The sequence below is a fragment of the Myotis myotis genome, unplaced genomic scaffold, assembly GCF_014108235.1.
Source record: "Myotis myotis isolate mMyoMyo1 unplaced genomic scaffold, mMyoMyo1.p scaffold_m19_p_8, whole genome shotgun sequence".
Taxonomy (NCBI): Eukaryota; Metazoa; Chordata; class Mammalia; order Chiroptera; family Vespertilionidae; genus Myotis; species Myotis myotis.
In genome coordinates, this window is record NW_023416390.1 from 76614323 (window position 1) to 76632648 (window position 18326).

An 18326-nucleotide genomic window follows, 5' to 3' on the forward strand; every position below is an offset into this window, starting at 1 on the left:
GTCAACTATAATTAAAAATTTTTAAAAATCAAAACTTCACTTTCCCACTGAATTAAATAGCACCTGACCAAACCCCACAATAAAAGGCCACCTGTCGTATTTCTTCTCATTCTCAACAAGTCTCCAAATCCTTTTCTTAATTTTTGATTTTCCATTTCACCCCAAGTGGTCCAAGTAAGAGTGCCCAGTGGTAGGTTTGGTGTTAGCAAAACAGAAGGAAACAAAAGAGGATGATTCCTTGGGAACTTCATTTTTCTGCTGCTGCTCCTCCAGCCTTCCACCATTTCTCACCACTGTGAGGATCTATTCTGCTTTTCACATCAAGATCCTGACCATGCCCAACTCTTTCAAGTACAATTAGGCCCTAACTGGTTTGGCTCAGTGGATAGAGCATTGGCCTGTGGACTGAAGGGTCCCAGGTTCAATTCGGTCAAGGGCATGTACCTTGGTTGCGGGCACATCCCCAATAGGGGGTGTGCAGGAGGCAGCTGATCCATGTTTCTCTCTCATCGATATTTCTAACTCTCTATCCCTCTCCCTTCCTCTCTGTAAAAAACTCAATAAAATAAAAAAAAAAAAACAATCAGAATCTAGGTTTTTCTGAAAATAAGCTGATTGTTAAAAAATATATATTTATTTAATTTATTTTAAATATATTTTATTGATTTCAGAGGGAGAGCTAGACCCATCAATGATGAGAGAGAATCATTGATCGGCTGCCTCCTGCACACCCCCCACTGGGGATTGAACCCACAACCCAGGCATGTGCCCTTGACTGGTATCAAACCTGGGACCCTTCACTCTGAAGACTGATGCTCTGTCCACTAAGCCAAACCGGCTAAGGAATTTTTCTTAATGTTCATATAACACTAAGTGGTTTTAAGTCAGGATTAAAAAAAATATCCTGCTGCCAGAACCGGTTTGGCTCAGTGGATAGAGCGTCGGTCTGCGGACTCAAGGGTCCCGGGTTCGATTCCGGTCAAGGGCATGTACCTTGGTTGCGGGCACATCCCCAGTGGGGGGCGTGCAGGAGGCAGCTGATCAATGTTTCTCTCTCATTGATGTTTCTGGCTCTCTATCCCTCTCTCTTCCTCTCTGTAAAAAAAAAATCAATAAAATATAAAAAAAAAAATATATCCTGCTTATCTGTTTACCATTAACTCATATAACTTTTAAGAATCATAGTATAAAAGACTATGATTTACTTTTACTAAATCATTGAAGTATTAAACTAGAAACCACAAGCCAGACATTTGTATCTGATTATGAGACCAACCAATAACACATGACATTTAGTAGACACCCACTTATGCAGAACCCAGGCTCAGTATACAGCCATAAAATTAGCAGAAATTCTTGCCCATCTGGAACTTATTATCCTATGGCATAGAGAGAGAAAGGCAGAAGTGACAGATGGAAACCTTCTGTTATAAAATGCCAGTGAAGCCCTAGCTGGTTTTGCTCAGTGGTTAGAGTGTCAGCCCATGGACTGAAGAGTCCCACGTTCAATTCCAGTCAAGGGCACATACCTCAGTTGCAGGCTGGATCCCCAGCCCTGGGTGGGGCATGTGTGGGAAGCAACCAATTGATATCTATCTTTCTCTCTCTCTTTCCCTATCCCTTCCACTCTGTCTAAAAAAAAATCAATGGAAAAAATATCCTCAGGTGAGGATTAATAAAAAACAAAATAAACAAAACCCCCCACAAAATGCAAATAAAAAATGATTCTTTGAATGGTCAGACCTAAAGCTGACTGATGACTTCAGAGATACAGAAGAACTTTACTTCCAGAATTGATCTTTAGCGATACAAACAAGTAGGTCAGATAATAAAGTTTTCAACCCAGAATTACTACACTTCATTTGTACAATTTTAGCTTTTTCTCAAATTAAGGAAATAACTGAAAACCACTGTCTTTTTAATAAACTACTATTTGCAAAAATAAAAGCAAACCTTTCCACTTTGACAGTGAGGTCCTCTGAGGGTCTTGGATTTGAACATCCTCTAGGCTCCTGAGATGAAGTGGCATGGTCTGATTTTTCTCCTCCTTATTTATTAAATATAAAGAAGTAAGAAAAATATTTCATTTAATGCCAATTTTTAAAAGATATACACTTTTTTAGTTACAACATTTGTTAATCTGGTTTCTTAAACATTACATATTTTCTCTAAGAATGGAGCAGGAGATAAAAAATGAACTATTACTAATTCTGAAGTATGGATCTGAATACAATCCTACATAATAAAAGGCTAATATGCAAATCAACCGAACGGCAGAATGACAGGTTGCTGTGATGTGCATTGACCACCAGGGGGGTGCCGCACAGCCAGATGCTGGGCTGGCGAGTACAGCGGTGGTGGTGGGAGACATACCCCAAGGGTTCCTGGACTGAGAGAAGGCACAGGCCAGGCTGAGGGGACACTCCCCCCCGCCCCCCAGTGCACGAATTTTGTGCACTGGGCTTCTCGTAGTATATAAATAAGGAAATAAGGCAGTTACCCAGTTGACGATACCAAGGTAAAAGTTAGAGGTAAAGCATGAAGAAATATTAATCTGGCATGAGGGGATATAACAAAATAAAGCATGCATGCCTGGACATGGGTAGGCTTCACTCCAAAGCAGTGGTTCTCAACATTCCTAATGCCGCGACCCTTTAATACAGTTCCTCATGTTGTGGTGACCCCCAATCATAAAATTATTTTCATTGCTACTTCATAATTGTAATTTTGCTACTGTTAGGAATCGTAATGTAAATATCTGACATGCAGGATGTATTTTCATTGTTACAAATTGAACATAATTAAAGCATAGTGATTAATCACAAAAACAATACGTAATAATATATGTTTTCTCCAATGGTCTTAGGCGACCCCTGTGAAAGAGTTGTTCGACCCCCAAAGGGGTCGCGACCGAAAGGTTGAGAATCGCTGCTCTAGAGCAATGTTGTCCAATATCTATGGTGTCCAGTACAGTAGCCACTAGCCACATGTGGCTAATGAAGATTTGAAATAAGGCTAATGCAACTGAATGTCTAAATTTTTCATTGTATTTAATTTTAATTAAAATAGCCACATGTGGCTGGGCCTACGATATTCAACAGTGATGCTCTAAAGGCCAAGTTCAATCCTGGTTATTGCTCTATATTTACACTAGCCCAATGGATGCCAAAATGTATACCAAAATTATTCCTTAGAAGAGCTTTTTGTATGTCTCTATACTAATATTCTTTTAAGAATTTCCTGGAGAATAGAATTTTGTCCTGGCCTGTTGCAGAGGATAGTTATAGTCTGGCACTTCCTTTTAGAACCTCTACCATTTCCACCAACTTGATAACCTTTTTTAAAATACATTTTTATTGATTTCAGAGAGGAAAGGAGAGGGAAAAAGAGATAGAAATATCAATGAAGAGAGAGAATCAATGGTCAGTTGTTTCCTGCATGCCACACCCTGGGGATTGACCCCGCAACCCGGGCATGTGCCCTGACCAGGAATCGAACCTTGACCTCCTGGTTCATAGGTCGATGCTCTACCACTGAGCCATGCCAGCCAGGCGATAACTTGTTTTTTTTAGAAATTAAAAAAAAAAAAGTTTTTACTGATTTTAGAGAGAGAGGAAGTGAGAGGTATAGAGAAATAGAAACATCGATGAGAGACATATCAATCGGCTGCCTCCTGTACCCCCCACACTGGGAAATGAACCTGCAACCCAGGCATGTGCCCTGACTGGGAATGGAACTGGGGACCTCCTGGTTCATGCGTAGACACTCAACCACTGAGCCAGACCCGCCAGGCGCTTCTTCCATTTTGATCTTTGAAAAAGCAAGGACTATGGAGCAACAAAGTCTGGGTTCAAGTTCTATCCTGGCACTTCAGTAAATTATCTAATCTCTCTGTACCTCCTAATCTGTAAAATGGAGACAGTAACCTTGTAGAGTTGTTTTGAGAAACATTTTAATAGAAGTAAAATGTTTAGACTTTTACAAAGACTGGAACATAGTGTTTTAGTTATAGTCATAGTGGAAATACTAGAATTACTAAGTAGAGTAGTTGGTATGTTTCTTCCGACCTCTGCATTCACCTAGGTAGCTAAATCAGCCACAGTAGGAGTAATTACACCTTGAAAATTAGCAAACACTACAAATAGCGCTTTTATTTCCTCAAAGGCCTTTTGTTAAATATTTATCAACACACTGCTAAATGCATCCCATGCCAGCCGCAGCTCCCAGTTAGACATGCAATCACAAGGGTAAACAATAGATACTCTAAGGTGTACTGCGCTGCCAGTGTTTTTTGATACTGTGTTCTGAGCACATTCAAGGTAGGCTATGCTATGTTATGTTGCTTTGTAGGTTATGCATATTAAGTGCATTTTTAACTTATATTTTCAATTCTGAATTTAGTTGGTCATAACACCTTTCGGTTATGTCCAAAAGAGAATGAAAAATTTTGTAAATGATATTCAGGTAAATGTAAAACATAGCTATTCTGCTGTATACCTAAATGGATTACAATCATAATAGAGTCCCTCAGTCCTATCTGCATCCAGAATTTCAGTGATCTATGCATGTAAAACCTTAAAATTAGACTACTAAGAAGGGACCTGATAATTTTCCCTCAAATATTTCAAAAACCTGTTATGTGTAACTCCATTAGTAGCACTAAAGTTAATGGAAAATTATATGGCATCAAATTTCAGCTCAACATTAGAAGAATTCTTCTAAAATCTAGGGCTTTGCCCTGGCTGGTGTGGCTAAGTGAGTCGGGGCGAAGTCCCATATACCAAAAGGCTGCAGGTTCAATTTCTGGTCAGGGCACATACCCAAGTTACAGATTCCATCCCTGGTCTGGGTGCATATGGGAGGCAACTGATCGATGTTTCTCTTTCACATGAATATTTCTCTCTTCCCTTCTCTCTCTCCCTTCCTCTCTCTAAAATCAATAAACATATCCCTGAGTGAGAAATTTTTATATTTTTAAAATTAAAATAAGCCCTAGCTAGTTTGGTTCAGTTGGCCCTCAACTGAAGGGTCCCGGGTTCGATTCCAGTCAGAGGCATGTACCTCGGTTACAGGCTCAATCCCAGGCCCCAATTGGGGCACATGTGGGAGGCAACCAATCGATGTTTCTTTCTCTCTCTTTCTCTTTCTCTTTCTCTCTCTCTCTCTCTCTCTCTCTCTCTCTCTCTCTCTCTCTCCACCCCCCCCCGCCCCCTTCCTTCCACCCTCTCTAAAAATCAATGGAAAAATATCCTCAGGTGAAGATTAACGAAAAATAAACAAACAAAATTAAAATTAATAAAAACTAGGGTTTCAACAATAGACTAGGCTTCCCAGGTGAAATAATGAGCTTCCTGTCATTAAATGCATTCAAATAGAGGCTTGATGATTATCCAGGATCATCTTTTAGGGTACTATGTTCTAACTTCTTGGTTTATCTAACTACAAAGCTGCTATTACACCAAACAACTCTGACCACAACCCTAATGCACGCTATAAAATTTATTTTGCCTTGTCCAGCCAGTGTGGCTCGATGATTGAGCGTAGACTTATGAACCAGGAGGTCACAATTCGATTCTCGGTCGGGGCATTTGACTGGGTTGTGAGCTTGATCCCCAGTGTGGGGCATGCAGGAGGCAGCTGCTGAATGATTCTCTCTCATCATTGATGTTTCTATCTCTCTCTCCCTCTCCCTTCCTTGCTGAAATCAATAAACAATTTTTTTCTTTGCCTTTTCTATCAACCCCTCTTCAACTGTACCTCTTATTTCTGTAAGCGCTATTTTACAGTTATCTTTTCACTAGTAGCCCATTGAAAGGGAATTAATTAGAGGAACGTAATTTGGACTCACTATCTAATATCAATAATATGTGAGCGTGAGGCAGTACGCATTTCTGAAATTCAATGACATGAATTTTAGTTATTACTCTGCCAAATAAATGGACTTTACAGATTATCATTTAAAAGAGCATTCAGCTTAATATTAAAAACTCTGGCTACCGCCCTGACCGGTTTGGCTCAGTGGATAGAGCGTCAGCCTGTGAACTCAAGGGTCCCAGGTTCGATTCGGTCAGGGCATGTACCTTGGTTGTGGACACATCCCCAGTAGGGGGTGTGCAAGAGGCAGCTAATCGATGTTTCTTTCTCTCTCATTGATGTTTCTAACTCTCTATCCCTCTCCCTTCCTCTCTGTAAAAAATCAATTAAAAAAAAAAACAAAAAACAAAAAAAACCCACCTCTGGCTACCAAGTCAGGTCTGTTTTCAACTTTTTGCCAGTGTTGTAAATTGTTAGCAATATCTGCCCATTTGGGGTTGCATGTCATGGTTATGAATAAATTGGGCTTGCCATACCATAGCATCCTGATATTGCTGCTGCATACTTCTGGGACTACCCTAAGATGATGGAAGTATTATCATTTTACCAATCGGCACATTGTCATTTTCAGATCTAGATTTGAGATAATCCATCAAAACACTATATTTTTCAACTCTCAACTTAGATTGGTTTGCTTTAATGAAATTTATCTGATTGGCCTCCTTTTTTGAATATGAATCCATGGTAAACTTAACTTTCCTGCATTTAAAATAGGATTGAACATGTCCCACACAGAGAGATGAAATCCATAATACTGCACTTGTATGACTCGTGTCCTTACATTTTGTCTAGTATCATTGTCGATTACAGTTGTCTTTGAATCTTAATGCAATATTTGTTCCCCAGCCTTTTTCACCGTGTGGAAAAAGAATAGGATATGTCATTGTATCTAGTGTAGGAAACAGTATACTGATTTGTTTCATTTTAGTGGCATGTGGATTATTGGGGATCTGGTTTACAATGAATGAGTAAGTCCCTTTCAAAAAAGGAGGTTCTCCATCTTCGTTTCTGAATATGACAGCAACCTTGGTTACACGGGGAGAATGATATCTACCTGGGTCACTGTTACGCTCATATTTAATTGCCATTGTTACTTCTGTGGGAGCAATACCTTTTGCTGCTGCTTCAGATTGGGCTTCCTTTTCTACCTCATGTAGCATCTTGTATGATTTTGTTAATTCACTTATTTCATGCATGAGGTTGTTGATGTTGATCATGAGTCTTTCTGAGCAGCCCTGGTTTTCTGGCATTGCTAATCTTTTATTTGTTACTTCGGCTGTATCCAAAATATAGAGTTGAGCAAACTTCTGAGAAACACCATCCGCAGGATGTAAAGTTCCAATACGATAATAAACTTGTCCATGTATTCTAAAACAGTATGGCCCATAAACTGATGGCGATGCAGTATTTGCACTTATGGAAGCAAAAGAACTATTTATGGAATGAATATTTTCCATGAAATTTTTACTGTCAGAATCTGCGTTTGTTATTAATCTATTTAAATATGCCGGGTAATCTGGAAAATGTATATCATTTGGACAGACTTTCCTTTTGCTACAACATCGAGTCAATTTACCATCGGATCGTTTTTCATCAGAGAAATTTAGTGAGAGGCAAAATTCACATCAAACAGTCATTCCACCACGACCATGTTTGAGAATTGCATACTTATGTACTCCATTTTCGCTGAGAAGGCAGTTCCTACCGGTATTGGTAGTACTTGTTGATGACTGTTCTCTAGATATATTCTGTCAACACCACCGCCTTCTTTCAACTTCAAAGACACGTTGGTCTTTAGACATTTTCTGTCGATAACGCTGATGTTTTTTGGCATCAGAGCATTGTTTTTCCAGTAGCTGGTGTTCAGATACATCCTGTCGCAGGCGCTGCCTTCTTTCAGGATCAGATGCACGCTGCTCTGCAGACATTTTCTGTCGATAATGCCAGCATCTTTTGGCTACAGAGCTATGTTGTATCAACAGTTGTTCTTTAGACATAGTCCCACCTCTCTACTGTCACGGTCTGAAATGCAGGTGAATGAGAGTCCTGGCTATCAGGCTGCTGAGAGCTGTCTGACCAATGGCTGATTCTGGCTGATTCTGTGGGGGTGGGACTTCCTCCTCCCTGCTGTCAGTTTCCACAGCTGTGATGAGGAAGCTGGGGTGAAAGAGGGAGCCGCACCCTCCAAGCCGCCCTCTCTCTCACTCTGCTCTATGTCCAGTGGTCTCCTGCTCTACCAAGTCCTCCAAACCTCCCGCTCTCCACTGGCAAGGTCCCAGGAGCCCGCGGGCATGGCTAGGCACGGGTGGCCTCGGCTCCCTGGCTGGCGAAAGTCCTGGAAGCCCTCGGGCGTGGCTATGGCCTCGCCTCCCAGGGCTGGCAAAGGTCCTGGGAGCCTGAGGGCATGGTTTGGTGCAGCAGGCCTCGCCTCCTGGGCCGGCAATGATCCCAGGAGCCCGTGGCCGCAGCACTGTCACCTCCTGGGGCGCTTGACACCTATGTATGCAAATTAACCGCCATCTTTGTCAGGTTAATTTGCATAGTCACTCGGATTGGCTTGTGGGTGTGGCTTGAGCGTAGCAGAGGGATGGTTAATTTGCATGTTTCTCTTTTATTATATAGGATTCTAATTTTAAAAATACCAATATTATTCTCTTAAATATGTATTGTATTTTATCTATTATAAAGACAATTCCAAATACATTAGCTCATTTGGACCTTTCAAAATCCTCTGGCTGGAAAGAAATTTATAAAATAGCTGAGTGTCACCTGCCCGTGTAGCTCAATGATTAAGTGTCGACCTATAAACCAGGTCATGGTTCGATTCCTGGTCTGGGCACATACCTGAGGTGTGGGCTCAATCTCCAGTAGGGGGCTTGCAGGAGGCAGCCGATCAATGATTCTCTCTCTTTATTGATGTTTCTATTTCTCTCTCCCTTTCACTTCCTCTCTCTGAAATCAATAAAAGTATATATTTAAAACAAACTAACAAACAAAAACAGCTGAGTGTCAAATGACAGTCCCTGAACCACAGCATAGTAGCAGAAATTACAAATCAACTATTCTGGACTGTGGCCTATTTGGGTTTGAAGGGCTTATTCACTGACTTTATCCTCTTCTGCCACTAAATGACAAACATATGTATTTAAAACAACCCTTAAATTTTAAGTTAGATGAATGTGAGGGGGGGAAAAGGCAATGTTTTTATTTTTAATGATATTAATCTAAGGCGTTTAAAATGAAGTGAAGGAGCCCTAGCTGGTTTGGCTCAGTGCATAGAGCATCAGTCTGTGGACTGAAGGATCCCAGGTTCGATTCTGGTCAAGGGCACATGCCCAAGTTGCAGGCTCAACCCCCACTGGGGGGCATGCAGGAGGCAGCAGATCAATGACTCTCAGGTGAGGATTAACAAAAATTGATGTTTCTCTCCCTTTCCCTTCCTCTCTGAAATCAATTTTAAAAAATTAAAATGAAGTGAAAGAGTATTTCTACTGTATCAGAAAGTACACTGAAAATTACCTGTTGCCGTATCAGAAGTGGGTGATGCCTCACAAAGTTCTACATTTCTTGACTGAGTGTTTTCAGAAGTATTGTTAGGTTCAAATGAGGTGGATGGAGTAGAAAGTGAACTTTCTGACTGGCTGCCATTTGCCTCTGATGTTTCACCTTTTAATGAGTGCATCTAGAAAGAAAACACATTGAAATTTAACAGATAAGAATCTAGATTTACCAATGGCAGATGAGACCAAAATAAGAGCGAGTCAAAGTATATACTTTCTAAGTAGATAAATCTAATATATATAATCCTAAATATGACATAATCATGTTATGAAATTCTACTATAAACTGACAAGAGCATTAAAAGGTTTTAAAAGTAAAATGTTACTTTTCCTTCAAATTACAATTCAAGGGGAGAAGTTACAAGCTATCTTAGTCATTTGCTCAAAGTGGATACAAATGAGATATTGAGTAAGGTCCCTAAAACATGTCAAGCAATATACCGTTAGATATCTTAAATGTGACAGGAACTCTCTTGCAACAAAGAGTCATATGCATTATGGGGCTGGGTGAGGGGAAAAAAGAGAAGAGGAAACAAAAAGTCACTTAAGTGTTAGGTACAGGCACCTCTAACTTTATAATGCTATTTTCAAAACCAGTCCAGGAAGAGAGTATTTACTACCTTTCCAATTTAATGGCATGGCAGGTCCCTGAATATAGAGAGTACTTAAAAAAATACTCCAATGTCAAGTTCCTGGCTAATCATTTTCATATGTTTACACAAAGAACAATTATGTTCCTTCTCACCTGCCGGACTTTGTGAATTCTGGTAACAAGTTCATCTGCAGAAACACTTCCTGCTATTACTTCCAAAGGAATTCCACTGTCTCCAATAAAGAAACTGGATGGAACACACACTACAGGATCTGTACAGTTTAATTAAGTCTAACAATTCATGGAAAACAAGGGAATAATTTTATGAAACACTACTGATAACAAAGCAAAACAAATGATCTTTGTGAATTCCACAAAATAATCAGCTAACATGTTTACAAAATAATTTCAATTACTGCATGTGAAATGGGAATTGATTTATGACTTACTTGTATTACGTATCTGAGTGGAGAACATCTACTACATTCCCCCTTATCATGACTCTTAGATTTATATTGCCTCTTGACAACTATTTCTAACATGCCATCCATACTGCTCCACACTACTTTCTAGATCAGTGGTTTTCAACCTTCTGGCCCTTTAAATACAGTTCCTCATGTTGTGACCCGACCATAAAATTATTTTCGTTGCTACTTCATAACTGTAATGTTGCTACTGTTATGAATCGTAATGTAAATATCTGATATGCAGGATGGTCTTAGGCGACCCACAGGTTGAGAACTGCCAAAGGATTGTTTGACTGCCAAAGGGGTCGTGACCCACAGGTTGAGAACTGCTATTCTAGATGCTTGCAATAAACTCCCTATGATTCTATTTGCTACAATGTACTCTCAAAGGACACTTAGTAATATAAAGTTCCCATCCTATATAATAAAAGGCTAATATGCAAACTGTCCCCTCGACCGGGAGTTTGACTGGGAGTTTGACCAGGGGGCAGGGCTGGCTGGCCTACCGTGCATAAATTTGTGCACCGGGCCTCTAGTTAACAAGAAGGCATGAGTTTATAAATAAAAATGAGTAACTTATAAATTTCATGAAATAACAAAAATAAAAGGTAAATCCTCAAGCAAATATGTAAAACCAATTCTTCATTGAAAGGATACAGATTTGTGAAAATTGTAGGCAGGCTTCACTGTAAAAAAAACAAACAAAATAAAACAGAAAATCACCAGATGAATGCATGTTTCCCAAATACTGAGTTGCTTTTATAAAAATTTACTATACCAATTACAAGCATTTTTCTAAAACTACTAGTTCCTTTCATAGCCAACAGCTGGAAGGGGAAAAATATAAGTCTAATTTCTTTTTTGTTTTATAATTTTCAGATTAAAGAACTTACTCTTGCTACCCACAAACTGGTGGCTGGATCTGGTGGCTAAAACTCAAGTTATTATCTGCCATGTTGCTTCCTCAGCAACAAGTATACCCAAATACAGTATCTTGTAACAAGATATTAATGCCTATGACTTACTTGTGCAAGCGACAATACTATACCTGTAATAACAAAGAATTGAAAACAACCTAAATATCAACCAATAAAAACTGATTAGTTATGCAATCATAAAAAGAAAAATGGTGCCCAGTGACATGGCTCAGTGGTTGAGTGTCAACTTATGAACCAGGAGATCACAGTTCGATTCTGGTCAGGGTTGTGGGCTTGGTCCCCAGTGGGGGGCATGCAGGAAGCAGCCTATCGATGATTCTCTCATCATTGATGTTTCTCTCTCTCTCCCTCTCCCTTCCTCTCTGAAATCAATAAAGATATATATTTTTTTAAATGCTAGATAAATAAGCCTGTATATATTCTCAAGAATTCTGAAATTCCTCCTTCTTCCACATTCCCAATAAAGCCCCACATTCTTTCTGCATTACTGACACTAAAAGGTGCTTCTGGAAGGTAATGGACAATATAAATGATATACATTAAAATGATAGATTCTTTTAAAAAAACTATTACAGCTCAATAAATGTATAGTTCAGTAACTACTGTGAAACAGACTGCACTATAATTTGCTTTATGCAGTTTGTTAATAAATCAAAACCAAAGACTACAGTTGAAATGTTTTTTAAAAACAAAAGATTAGGGCATGCAGAAGGCAGCCGATTAAGGTTTCTCATCAATGTTTCTCTCTCTCTATCCCTCTCCTTTTCTCTAAAAAATCAATAAAAGCATACTTTTTAAAAAAACCCAAAAGATTAAAACATTAAGCAAACCTTTTGGTATCGATTTTAATAGCAACAAAACTGTTTGAAGATGCTTCCGACACTTTCTCATCTTCCCAACTTGCAGCCATCTGTGTAGACTGCTCATCATCACCTATAAAACATTTCAAGGATTCTTATTACATAAAGCCAGTATCTGCTGATTCTTTTTCCCCGGAAATCTGGAATTGCAAACAAAATATAATCCAACAAATATTGTTTTCCTCCAAATTTGAAAACTGAAATTTTCCATAAAATGAAAAGTATGACTATGCATTTGTTAATGAAAAGCAATAGAAAGCACAATATTGCCATTTTATATCTACAATAATTACAAACCATGGGTACAAATGTAGTGACTATTTTGGCTTTTCAACATGACTTTAGATATAAAGGTAAATTACTCCTCCTTTATTTAGCACCTTTCTGTTGAGTTCAATATCCTTCACAACATTTATTCTCCAAAATTCCTCCAAGGTAGATAGAGGCAGGTATAAGTCTGTTTGTAGTCTTGGACTTGCTTTTTCTTATAGGTATGCTAATCATAAAAGTTATGCTGACCCAAAACTAATCTATGGTGGAGGTGCTAGGAAAAGAACATGAATAAATCTGGGCTGCTGAAAATGTTTGTATCCTATCTGGATGACAGTTACACAAGTGTACTCATATGCAAAACTCCATGAAGCTGTTTCACTTAATATATCTCACCTAATATACTGTATGTTATACCCCAATGACAAAATTTTAAAAGTTTTACTTATCAAGAGATTATTTCCATTTCAATTAACATAACCACTTAGGGCTGGACAGAGGTAAACTTACCTGAGCAGATCACTGAAAAATATTTCTGACATTAGCAGAGCTAAGCACTTAAAAGGTGAGCAACTTTTGCCAATTTACAGATTTTTAAAAAAAAAAACGTTTTCAGGCTACATTTTTCATTTTACAAAAATGAGATCATTCTACACCTGCTCTTTTGTAAGCTGCTTTCATCACCACCACCCAATTTATTAGCCTTCCCCATCTCAGTTATCTGTTCATGGTAAGTCCATCCTTTCAGGTCTCAGGCTAAAACTTTAGTTACCATTGACTTCAGCTGATTCATCTCCAAATAGTTGACCTTGAACACAGGGGTTAGGGACGCAAGCCCTCCCCTCATCTCCTAACCCCACCCCCCGCCACAGCCAAAAACCTGCATATAACTTTTAACTCTATGTATTTATTGAAAAAACACCATGTATAAAGGGACCCATGCTGTTCAAGGGTCAACTATATATCCAGAGCGTAATTATCTCTTACCACACCCATTGCTACCACCCTGACTTATGCTACCACATCTCACATAGATGATTGCAATACCCTCCTAACTGGTTTCCCTGCTCAGTCTATTCTTAACACAGCAACTTTCCTTAAACTTTCAGATCGCATCAACCCTCTGCTCAAAATCCTACAATAGCTCCCTATTTTCCCTCAAAGTATAAGTCAAAGTCCTTACAAAAGTCGTTATCTCTCTGTCCTTATTTCCTTTTACTTTCTTGCTATTCCTTTCCTTCCTATTCCTCAAATTATGAAAGACACTCTCATTAAGGTCTTGGTACTAGTTGTTTCCTCTGCCTAGAATGTTCTTCCCCCAGTATCTACATAGTTAACTATCAACTACCATATGTCCTTGCTCAAATACTATATTCTCAATAAAGCCTTTCCTAATCACCACTTTAATAAAATCATATACCCTTCAGATATTCCCAAAGATTCCTTATCTCATGTGTGTTTTTTTCTGTGACATATATCACATTTTAATAGAGTATTTTTTTATACCTTATGTTTATTGTTTATTGTCTATATCTTCCATGAAAATGCAGGCTTCAGAAGGGCAAGGATAGTTTTCATTTTTACTTAATGATATGTAAAAACTCAAATGCCTAAAGCAAAACCTGGCATATAAGTAAGTGGCATATAGCAGACTTTCAATAACTATTTTGCAGAATAGGTAAGTTTTTGGTACAGTAAGTATCTTGGATATTTATCATACTTGACTAATGCTGCACTTATGAGTATACTAGAGGCCCGGTGCATGGATTTGTGCACTGGTGGGGTCCCTCAGCCTGGCCCGTGGGGATCGGGCTGAAACCGGGTCTCCCACATCCCCCAAGGGGTTCTGGACTGCGAGAGGGCACAGACCAGGCTGAGGGACCCCACTGGTGCACAATTGGGGCCGGGAAGGGACAGTGGGAGGACTCCGGGGCGTGTCTGGCTCATCTCGCCCAGTCCTGATTGGCCAGAACCCATCAGCAAGCTAACCTACTGGTCAGAGCGTCTGCCTCTGGTGGTCAGTATGCATCATAGCAACTAATCAAACAGCTGAACAAATGGTTGGACACTTAGCATATTAGGCTTTTATCATATAGGATTTTGTGTGAGAAGAAACTCAGAAATATCAGGAAAAGGGGCTCGAGAAATCTGGCTATGGGAAAAAAAAAACCACAGGGACTTTAATGTATCCACAGATACACACAAGACCAAAATGTTGAAGCACGACTTCTGAAGGATCAGAGATGGCAGACCGAAGCGTTCTGCGGCAAGCCAGCCTCTGGCCAATCCAGCGCTTTTGCTGGTTCATGCGAGGAAGAACATTTTCCTTGACTTTTAGGTGCTTTTATATTCATCTCGAAAAGAAAAAATTCTAAACTCAAGATTTGGCAAACATTTGTGTTGTCTCCTGGGGTGGGGAGTTCTGCTTCTTTTACCCAACTACTTTCCATAATCTTGAAATGCAGATATCCCTCCTCTATGCTTTACCTCCATGATTTGGGCTGCTTTCCCCCCCCTCCCCCCCAAATTTAACACAGAGAATAGGATGCCATCATCCTGCCAACTTCTCCAGGAAGAAAGAACAACTGACATGTTTCTTCTGCCAATTGCTTACTTGTAAAGAAATTATTTTGCAAGCTGAAGAGTGATATTTAATTTGAAACTGGTGCTTAGACGGTGATATTTGTGAATTCTTTACCTTTTATTCCCAGCAACAAGACTATATAAATACCAAGTGTGGGTGTGAAAAAAATAAAAGGTTGAAGCAGCAGATGGAAAAAGTATCATTTGTCGTGACATCATTTTGAGCACCTCTTAAACTGTGGGGTGGGGGGGGAGGGGGACACTATAGGCTATAGAAAGATGTAAAATTCCAAATCAATGGCATTCTCACTAGAAACACTTCTTAGAGAAGACTGTGAGGCATGAGGGACCCTTTTCATTCATTCTTTCATACATTCACTGTTTTATTCCACATTTATTGTGTGCTAGGTATTGGGCTATAAACTAAATATAAAACAAGCCCAGTCAGCTTGCCTCAGTGGTTGTCTACCTATGAACCAGGAGGTTGAGGTTCGATTTCCAGTCAGGGCACATGCCTGGGTTGAGGGCTTGATCCACAGTATGGGCATGCAGGAGGCAGGCGATCAATGATTCTCTCTCATCATTGATGTTTCTATCTCTCTCTCCCTCTCCCTTCCACTATGAAACCAATAAAAATATATATAAGTAAATAAATAAAACTAATTAAACACTGTCTGCCCTCGGTGGAAATTAAAATATAATGGTACAGAAAAAAGTATTTGTTTGGAATAACTATAAATCCTATATAATAAAAGGCTAATATGCAAATTGTCCCCTGACCAGGAGTTTGATTGGAATTCAACCAGGACCAGGGGGCAGAGCCAGCTGGCCAACCACCCTTGGCCCCTCCCCCTGGCCAGCCCGGTCCAATCAGCCTAGGCCGGCCAGACCCCAACCATGCATAAATTCGTGCACCGAGACTCTGGTAATCCTACATAATAAAAGCCTAATATGCTAAGTGTCCAGTCATCCAGTTGGCCATTCAACCAATCAAAGCGTAATATGCTAAGGCCACTCAACTGCTCACTATGATGTGTGCTGACCAACAGGGGGCAGATGCTCAACCCAGGAGCTGTCCCCTGGTGGTCAGTGCCCTCCCACAAGGGGAGTGCCACTCAGCCAGAAGCTGGGCTCATAGCTGGAGAGTGCAGTGGTGGTGGCAGGAACCTCTCCCACCTCTGCAGCAGCACCAAGGATGTCCGACTGACGGCTTAGGAGCGGGCCTAAGCCGTCAGTCGGACATCCCTCGAGGGCTCCCAGACTGCAAGAGGGCGCAGGCTGGGCTGAGAGATGCCCCCCCCCAAGTGCACGAATTTCATGCACCAGGCCTCTAGTTAAATAATAAATGTTGTGAGAAAAGAACCCAACTATGAGAGAAGATAATGAGAACTCCTTATACTGGTCAGGGAAGCCCTCTCTATGGTGACATTTAAGGTAAGACTTGCCCTGGCCGGCGTTCTCAGTGGTTAGAGCATCAGCCCACACACCAAAGGGTCTGGTTCGATTCCCAGTCAAGGGCACATACCTGGGCTGTAGGTTCAATCCCCAGCCCCAGTCGACCTGTGTGGAGGCAACCAATCGATGTGTCCCTCTCTCATTGATGTTTCTCTCTCCCCCTTCTCCTTCCTTCCCTTCCACTACCTCTAAAAATCAATGGAAGGCAGCTATCCTCAAGTGAGATTAACAACAAAAAAGGTAAGACTTAAAGGATGAAAGAGCTGAGCCATGCCAAGAGCAGGAGGAATTCAGGAATTTAGGTGTAGGGAAAGTCCTGTGTGATAGGTGGTGTCATGAATAGGGAGCATAAGACAAGGTAAAACTGAAGAGTTAAGAGTAAGGGTTTATTCAACAGGATGTAAGGCAGTACCATTTACTTAGAGGTAGCAGCACAATGGGGGAGAAAACACAGGTTCAGGCAGTAAATATACTTTTAGGCTTGAGAATCCTATGAGGCATCCAAGGGGGTTGTTAAGTAGGTAGCATGTTAAGTAGGATCTGCTACTTCTGAGGTTGATGCTTTGCACTCTCTTATTTATGTTGTACCAGATGCCACCTCCCCACTAACAAAATCTGTCCATGACTCAGTCCAGTAGCAACAGCAGCTGCTACTGAACAGAATTATTAATTGCCAACTTCAAAGCTTTAGTTTCTTAGTTTTAATTACATTATGAACTATGCCAAGGAGTTAAATGGGCCTAAGATTTTAATGAGAAAACAGTGTCTCCTGGTAGTATCAGCAATATCCAAAGTAAAGGTACTTTAAAAATTTTTTTATTGATTTCAGAGAACGGAGAAGGAGTGATACAAACATCAATGATGATAAAAAATCATCAATCGGCTGCTTCCTGCAGGCCCCCTACTGGGGACCAAGCACACACCCGGGCATGTGCCCTGACCGGGAATCAAACCATGACCTGGTTCATGGGTCACCACTCAACCACTGAACACCAACCGGGCCAAAGTAAAGGTACTTAAAGAGAACAGTACAAACTCAGAAGCAAAGAACTGCAGACCCTAGTAGAGCCAGCAATTCCAACTTAGAAAACCTCCATCTATTTTAACCCAAAAAGGCAGTAAACAGTATCTGTCAAGGAAATTTTAGCTCACTAGTCAGTGAACTGACACCTCAGCTTCAGGATCCTTGTCAAATTATTCTACCTTCCCAAGAACAGAATCAAAATCTTTTTCACTTTTTAGAAAACATTGACTTGAGGCCCTAGCCAGTTTGGCTCAGCCGATAGAGCATCAGCCTGTGGAATGAATGGTTCTGGGTTTGATTCTGGCCAGGGTTCGATTCTGGCCAGCAGCACATGCCCAGGTTTCAGGCTCGGTCCCCAGTAGGGGGCGTGCAGGAGGCAGCCAATCAATGATTCTTTCTCATCATTGATGTTTCTATCTCTCTGCCTCTCCCTTCCTCCCTGAAATAAATTAAAATACATTTAAAAATATATATATTTTTTTAAAAATTTGATTTGAGAGAGAGGCAAGGGGAAAAGAGAGGCAGGGAAAAAGAGAGAGAAACATTGATTTGTTGTTCTACTTATTTATGCATTCATTGGTTGATTCTTGTATATGCCCTGATAGGAGACTGAACCCACAACCTTGGCATATCCGGGGTAGGTTACTCTAACCAAATGAGCTACCTGGCCCAGGCCCAGTTTTCCTTCTTTCAATTTACATAG

At 40.3% G+C, this 18326-nt stretch overlaps 1 protein-coding gene across 1 annotated transcript in view; it reads right to left on the reverse strand.

Annotated features, from left to right (window-relative positions):
• The window catches only part of UBXN4 (UBX domain protein 4), a 50773-nt gene that overhangs the window by 29632 nt on the left and 2815 nt on the right, over nucleotides 1–18326 (reverse strand). Inside the window, exons 2-6 of the mRNA XM_036318911.1 lie at nucleotides 12262–12364; nucleotides 11151–11179; nucleotides 10180–10298; nucleotides 9394–9556; nucleotides 1954–2047 (exon numbers count right to left, since the gene is read on the reverse strand). Coding sequence (XP_036174804.1) covers nucleotides 1954–2047; nucleotides 9394–9556; nucleotides 10180–10298; nucleotides 11151–11179; nucleotides 12262–12364 — 508 coding nt within the window. The remainder of the gene's footprint in view (nucleotides 1–1953; nucleotides 2048–9393; nucleotides 9557–10179; nucleotides 10299–11150; nucleotides 11180–12261; nucleotides 12365–18326) is intronic.